General features: G+C 53.3%; 1 protein-coding gene across 1 annotated transcript; it reads left to right on the forward strand.

Annotated features, from left to right (window-relative positions):
• The first annotated feature begins 7 nt into the window (after positions 1-7).
• On the forward strand, positions 8-683 carry CUNH11orf96 (chromosome unknown C11orf96 homolog). Its single transcript, XM_085321855.1, has one exon. It carries the CDS (start codon positions 9-11, stop codon positions 315-317), a length of 309 nt encoding a protein of 102 aa, XP_085177981.1. The 5' UTR covers position 8; the 3' UTR covers positions 318-683.
• The last annotated feature ends 7,062 nt before the right edge of the window (positions 684-7,745 follow it).

Consider the following 7,745-nt stretch of genomic DNA (forward strand, 5'->3'; position numbering starts at 1 on the left):
AGGCGGTGATGCCGCCCTTCGTGTGCGCCGCCGAGGAGTTCCCGCCGCCGGCGCGGCCCGCGCGGGCGCCCCGCGGCAAGGCGCGGCGGCCGCGGCAGTCGCGCTTCAAGACGCAGCCGGTGACTTTCGACGAGATCCAGGAGGTGGAGGAGGAAGGCGCCTCCCCGACGGAGGAGGAGAAGGCGCGGCGCTCCTTCCTGCAGTCCCTCGAGTGCCTGCGCCGCAGCACCCAGAACCTGGCGCTGCAGCGCGGCCGCCTCGGCAGCTGCCGCCTCCGGCACAGCCTCGACTCCAGCGACTCGGACTCGGCGCTCTGAGCGCGGCCCCCGGGCGGGCGGACCGACCGACGGACATGGACTCGGCTGCGCGGAGCCGCCCCGGCCCCGAGGGAGCCGGCGCCGCCGCCAGCCAGGTCAGGATGTTTTCTGAGAAAGCGCTTGTACCTTCGTTCCTATTCGAGCGTATGAAACTCTCGGTATGAAAGACAAAAAAAAGAAAAAAAAACAACAAAAAACTTTTCTAATCGTTAGAAGAAACGAGCTGTTTTAGATGCATTGAGCTGCTGGACTTTATATTTATTTTTGCATTTAAACTGTTGACTGCRTTAATTTAATATGTTTCTACCTGAATGTCTGTTGTTATTTCCATAAAAGAGAAATAAAATCTGATATATTTGCACAGTACATCCCGGACCGTCCATGTTTCGGGGGTCTGACCGTCCTCTTTCGGCTTTCGTTACCCCTCCCAGGGCCGAAGGGATTTAAAGGCTGTCGATAGCTAGTGCAGAGGTGGTAAAGCTCTTCTGGGAGATGCTCCTTGGAGAGGTATCAGTGCCCCCGGAATGTTCTCAGGTGCACGCTACTGAGGCAAGAGCCATGTTAGGGTGGTTTTAGACAACTTTATTTGCTTTTTTGGATAGGCTGGTATTAAACTGAATAGAGGTCTAAGGAGGGTTTTTAACTGGCTGTGTCCAGAAACTGTAATAAACCTGGGCAAGTCTGATTCGTTCACAGAAATGTATATATTCTGTCCGTGCTGATCAGAGATGTGTTTTTCCCCTTCCTCCCACCCCYTCCTGACAGGTAACCTGTTTGATGCCGCAGAGGTGCGTGCTGGGCAGATATAGCGCAGTCCAATTTACTGATTTTACCGAGCAGCTGCRGGCCCTCTGTAGATGTGCTTCTCTTGGGGTTGAAAAGCAGAAGTCTTTTGACTCTGGGATAGGAGTAAAACTGTGGGGAGCGGGTTTCTCCATGTGTGCGCGAGAGATTTTCTAGACTCTCCATCCACGGTATTTGTACCCAGCAGCATCTGAGAGTCTCTGCAGAAGAGAAAGCAAATCCACAGTCTGGGACTCTTTCCTGGGTTTTCTCTGCTCTCTYGAGCTAATATTCCTGTGCTAATGGCCTGCTCCCCCGGGGACATGAGCTCCATCTCGTCACGCCTTCCAGGCAAGCCTCGGGCAGGCTCAGCTTCCCAGCAGGTGTTATCTGATATTGAGTTGTAGTCTCCCAGCTAAAATTTCTGGGGAAGATTTCTTTTTTTTTTTCTTAAGCTGGACAGTTGCAGTTTTCCTCATCCCTCCCGACCCGGCTCGAAGCGCGATCCTGCTGCTAAGGAGAGGCAAATAGCACGCTGCCAGCTTATCGGGGAAGGCRAGGGCTGGGCAGAGGGACGCCACGCAAACGGGGAGCGAGGTGCCGGGGTAGAGCTGGCGGCCGCGGACGTGCCCGTGCCGGCTGCGGGACATCGCGCGACCGGAGCGCGCCGGTGGCTCTGGTGAGCGACAGGAGATTCGGTAGCCTAAAGCAGCGGAGAATCAGCAGGGAGACGAGCTTGATTTCGGGCAGGGCCTTCTGCAGTTTTCGTTAAGTACTGGAAGAATTTCTAAARAATCATTTCGCGTGTGGGAACCGGCTGCCCTCCCGCAGCAGGGGAGGCTCGAGCACGCGGTTGAACGGGCAYGGAAACAAGCCTGGGCTCTGGCTTGGCTTCCCCACAAAAAAGTGTGTTAAGCGCCCCGCTCTACCTGCCTGCGTGCAGCCTGGCGGGGCAGCTGGTGCAGAGCCGCTCTCCTTCGCTGGCAGAGCCCGACGGCTGCTTTCTGGGCAGGCACAGCGCGTGCAAAGCAGAGCAGCTCGCTTTTACCTCCAGAACGGCTCGCAGCCGCCTGCACCGGGCCCCTTCCCGGCTCGTCCTCGCCGACCGGCGGGCCCCTCGCGCCCCCGCTCCCGCGTGCAGCGGCGCCGCCGGCTGCGCTGCCCCTCAGGCACGAGCTCCCCGGAAGGGGGAAGGTACCCGTCCCTGTTCGCTCTCAGCTTCAAGTCGCCTCCAAGACGCGGTGGAGGTCAGTACAGAGAATAAAGGGGGTTTGAGAATCTGTTGTAGCATGTTAGTCAAGAAAAGAGTTAATAGCTGAGAAAAACCCGTATTTCAGTGGTTGGGCTGAATAAATAAGTGTCTCTCTGGGTGTTATTTGTTAGCATTTCTCTGCAAAGAGAAACGTTAACAAAGCGAGTAACACGCAGGAGGGAGGTGCCAGGGCTATCGTGCGTCTTCTGCGCGGTTTCGGCCTCAGCCGGAGGAGCGAAAGGCYGGGGAGCGCTGGCTCCGTCCCGGAGACGCCCCAGCGAGCGCGGAGGGAGAAGCAAACGTCCCTTCCCGCCTGCCTCCGAGTCCGAAGGTTTCTCTCGTGACAGTTTTTAGCATCACAGATATCCATCCTGTGGAGAGACCTGTAAACGCGCTCCCCTGAGGGCGATGGCTCGACCCGAGGGCTGTCGGCCTGCTGCCCGCCACCCAGGCGCGACGCGGGAGCTGTACGTGCCCTGTCGTAGCCGACGTGGCCCCTGCCGGATGCTCCTGCGGCTGGTGCTGCAGGTGGTGGGGACCGTGCGGGGGACCGTGCGGGGGACCGGCCTGGGAGGGGACGCTCGGGGGGGGGATGGGGGTGCTGAGCAGACCAGACCCTTGATCTCCAGGCCCGTTGCTCCGCATCGGAGGAAACCGCATAGCAGTTTTGTCTCCGACGTGACCTGCGTTTTGCTCTCCTAATGCTTTCCCCGGAACTCGTGCTGTCCTCTCCAGCCAGCTCAACCCGTTTATTCTCTTCTCGCTTTGGGTCCCGGCCCCCTCGGGCTTCTCAGCCCTTCCCCGCCGCGCGGCGCAAGGCTGCAGCAGCGTGGAGCTCCCCGGGTTGCTGCGGCGGGCCGGGGCCGCAGCGCCTCGCGCTGGCCCCACGGGGCTGCAGGGGTCCGAACGGCGCAGCGTCCCCGCTGCAACGGTGTCGTGAGAAAACAAGCCCCTCTGCGCCTCTGGCTTTTCCTGTTCGTGTTTTTTTTTTTCCGAAACACGCTTAGTTAAGTTTGACTCCATAAATTCGCAGAGGATTTCTGGTTGCTATTGAATTTCTACCCCAAGGGACGCAGGACGTTCCCCCTCCCTCTCCCGGCTGCGTACACCACTTCTGCTGTGTGACGCCTTTTCCCATCTCCGGTTCCCGACGGCTCCCCAGGGCCGCTGGAGAGGGGAGCCGYGGTCAGGAGCGGGGAGGGGACCGCAGGGAGAAGCGCCCGTACCTCCTGCGGGTTTCAGCGCTGGGATCCCGGCCGGGGAGCTGGCTTCAGGAGTCGGCTTAGGGAGGATGTGTTTCCTGGTGCTGCGGGTCCCGTGCTGCTGCCCCGGGCAGGAAATGTCCCGTGACAGGAGTTATCTAACCTCAGTGGGAGCAACGGAGCTGCAGGGCAGGGCGCAAGCTGCGGCACCTCTTTAGCTGCMGAGGTGGCGGCGATCAAACCACCGCGCAGCGGCGGCAGGCCRATGAGCGCTAGCAGACCCGCTTGCCGGTGGTTTTTCAAACCTCACCGCTGCCRGCGGTTTGCTGGCTGCTCTCCGAGGGGTTGCAGCTCCCCAGCAGAGTGCCGCGCGTGGAGGCACGTCGGGGACACCTTGCTGAAGCAGGAGGTTCTTGCACAGTACAGTGAAGTTACCACCTGCTTCGGAGGGCTTTATCAAAAAGTAGCGTGGGGTCTTTCGCGTCCACTGTAGCAGCGGCCTGGACGCAGCACGAGTTAATTCCCGAATAGCATTTCAGCACGTGTGACCCCCCCGCCCCGTGCCCGGCCTGCCCAGTCAAGGGCGAGCGCTGCTGGCTGAGKAGCCCAGCTCTTCACTGCAGATCAGAGCACCTCCAGCTAATTCAGCTGACAGTGCAGTTAGTCTGACTGACGCTGTCCTTGTTACTGCTGCATAACCAATTACCRTACATGTAATAATCATAACCGTGTAATTGTTTCTTGCGTCAGAGCATCAGCTTTAAGGCTATTAAACACATGAACTTGGTAATTGTGCACTTATAACTACTGTAAACTTATGCCTACTGTGTTTGCAAATGTGGTGGCATATTATAAATAGTATAGGGTCAGATCCTGATTTTGGCTGCACTGGTGTCAGACTGGATTTGGTCCAGCTRTACTCCTGGAGTTAATTTAGATTTGCTCCTTGAAAATTCATATTATTCTCTGGTGTTTACTAAGCACATTTCTGAACTGACTTGACACATCCAAGCTATTGCTTCCCTGTTTTATAGTGCTCATGATCCTCTTAGGCTTAGTACAGCTCTGGTTGGATGCAATGTGTATGCCTGGGCAGCCACCAGGCTGGTGGCACCTGTCCCCTGCTCGGGATGGAGCAGGAGCCGTCGGCGACGGGAAAGGGTGGGGAGCTGGGACGAGAGCGACAGGGAATTTGCTTCAGCTCCTCATGAGTTCATGTGGATATGAGACTGCAGAAGACTTTCTTTCTTCCTTTGAAACCGAAACGYTGTCTGCTTGGGTCCAGCTTCACACAGAATGAGATCCACCACGATAATTTATGACTCTGCCTTGAACAGAGATTCTTTGTTTTGAAATATTTGCATTGAGGAGGCTGAAGTTATTTATTAGGAACTGGTGAAAGGGAAGTTTTCTTCCTTGTCTTGATTTAAACCCCTGTTGTTGTGGAAGATTTTTTTTTTTCCCCTGTGAAGAAAATGACCTTTCTTGGGCAAGAGGGAAGGGGACTGGTGAAAAGGGAGAGAGGGAGGGAGAGAACACAGCTTGCTTGTGAAACGGCTCTTGGCTAATACGAAAGCATGTGAAGGATGTTTATGCGCTTGTTATTTTTCATCTTGGGTTCTGGCAAGTTAGAGATTTCCCTTTGAAAAATATTTAGAAGTCCTGACTGTGATCGTTAAAGATCCATTCCTTGCTCTTTTCACCACAGCCTCGAACGTCTGAGGGTGCTTACACTCTGCTGACTTGAATCTCCTGGGGGAAAGTCAGCTGGGAACACGATTTCTTCACCTTTCCTCAAGTAAAAGTGAACAGAAGTAAAGCAGCATCGCTCCTGCCTGCTGCTCAGCCCTTGCTGCGCTCCAGCCTGGAGCTGGTGGCGTGGCAACGGCGTGTCGGCAGCGCGTGCGTGCCGGTAACGCCTGCAGGAGTTTGCTCTGAGCCACCGGTGTTATATCATGGCGAGCTATACAGCTTCAAGATACTCTGCAATTTAAGGCAGGCTGGACAGTCATTTTTTTGAAGGAGTGGAAAAATCCCAAAGGGCTGAAACCTGGAAAGATATAGCTCTGTCACTCCGCAGAGGCAGCGAAACCAGCGTTGTTTGGGGATGGAGCTGCTGGAGCGGAACCAGGTGGTGTGGGGAGAGGCAGGAAGGAAAGAGAGAAAAAAAGACCAAAATACCCAGCCTCAGAGGGAAATTGGATGTGGCCCGTCTACCTAAGAAGGCAAACGAGAGCCTGTTTTTAATCAACTTCTATTAGCAGCACGCTTGAGTTTAGGCACCTTTGGGATCCAGTGAAAGGAGATGAAAGGTTAACTGCTTATTCCAGTTATGAAGTATATTGACGTTTTCACGTGACGTTTGGCTTTGTTTCCCCAAATAAATGTTAGTCATCAACTAACTCCTTCTGTTCCCAGAAAATCAACCCAAAACAACCAGTCCATTAGCTTTAGGTATTTAGTTATTAATTTTACGTATATGTCTATGTGCGTGTTTACTGCTGGGTAAAGTGTACCTCTRTATTTTCATCATAAAGATGAAGCAGGCACATGGGCAGATCAGGGGAGGCAGCAGGATTGCCGGGATTTCTGCTTAGCTCTAGATGCGAACGTGGTCTGGGGTTTAGAGCAGAGGAGAAAGCTGCTGAAGGGTATTTGGGCTCTGCTGGGCTCTCTCGTGGCCTTCTTGGGGGTCCTCGCCCGTGCTCAGGGCCCCGAGCCTGGTGGCTCTCCTCCCCCCACTGGCCAGGGAGCCAGTGGCATTTCCACCTTGGGAAACAGCTTATTTCATTAGCACAAACGCAAGTCAGACAGGGGGAAGGAGGGCTTTGGGTGACGGTGCCGAGCGCAGCCCTCCGAGCTGGCTTACGGGAAACTCTRCAAGCGTCTGGTCTGCACAGCTGCGTCGATGCAGCGATGCGACTTAGCTCCTCGTCCCCAGCCAGCTCGTGGGGTTTCTGCCAACCTGCATTCTCCATCCGCATCTGGTGTACCGGCACATGCTCAGCTTCTCGGTGCTGCTCCAGTCAAACGTCGTGTCTGAGCTGAGAGGTRGCAGCTTCGGTGCAAGGGAGCTGAGCAGGCGACGTCGAAGTACCTGGCTAAACGTGGTGGCTGGGTAGCTCATACCAAGGAAGAAGCAACGTTTTATGTGAATGAAAACCTGAGTTAAGGTAAATAAGTAAATGGTCCTGACAAGCACCACAGAGTCCTTATGGATGGAGGTGTCCTGCCTGCATATGAAGACTGTGTTGTTAGGGCTGCAACAGTGAACAGCCAGAGGGATACTCCAGGGGAAAGAGAGAACGTATGAGGGTAGGAAATAAAAGAGTAAGGAGAAAACCCCATGCAGACTGCATAAAAATTACAAAAGGGCTTGATGCTGATATGACATTTGGTCATATATAGTGGTACTTGCTGGAGCAACAAGCCCAAAACCCCGCAAGTCTTGGGGAACGCTTGATTTACCTGGAGGAATACGCAGGTGCAATAGGGAGGCACTGTAACACAGAGGATCAGAAATTCAAATCTCAAGACTCTGTAGGGTGAACCCCTCCCAAATACCCCCTACAGTAAAATCTTAGCTTCAAAGAAGAAAATTAAAAAGAGCAGGCAAAAGAGTTAAAAGGCTTGCRGATATCTAGAATCTGAATATTAGGAGTCCATGATAAATTGAACTACCAGAAAGACCTTTCAGAAAGAACAAAAATAGCTAGCATAGTTAAATAGTAGATTAAAGAATATTATTAGAAGTAAAACGATATCCTAAAAAAAGCATAAAAGTCATGTCCAAAAGGGGAAAACCAAAAGGATCGTAAATGCTGGGATGTTAAATGAGGAACCATAAGAAGATATGCTTAAAAAARGATTTTGAAGAATGGCTTGTAAAGGGCTAAAAATTTCTTCTATAAACTTTTTTGCACRTATTGAGAGAAGCAAACTTGTGAGACAGGCTTTGACTCCAGTGGGTAAATGGGAACTGTACCGAGCACTCACGGCAGATAAAGGCGGTATCTCAAAAGCTAAGTATATTCTCTGGAATGCTGTAAACTATGTGTATTGCTTATATATGCAGCTACAAAGTACTTTACATTAGCAGTTATTGATAGTGGAAGAGATGTYGTAGTCCTTGTGGAGAGTCTTTTATCAGCTTGCTACTCAGCAGCCATTAAAATCCAATAAGAATTATTG

Source organism: Rhea americana, unplaced genomic scaffold (assembly GCF_003343005.1).
Source record: "Rhea americana isolate MKP2758 unplaced genomic scaffold, rheAme1 scaffold_72, whole genome shotgun sequence".
NCBI lineage: Eukaryota > Metazoa > Chordata > Aves > Rheiformes > Rheidae > Rhea > Rhea americana.

What these genes read in the sequence shown, in the direction of transcription:
- CUNH11orf96 (XM_085321855.1), top strand. Translation starts at nt 9, where the DNA reads ATGCCGCCCTTCGTGTGCGCCGCCGAGGAGTTCCCGCCGCCGGCGCGG.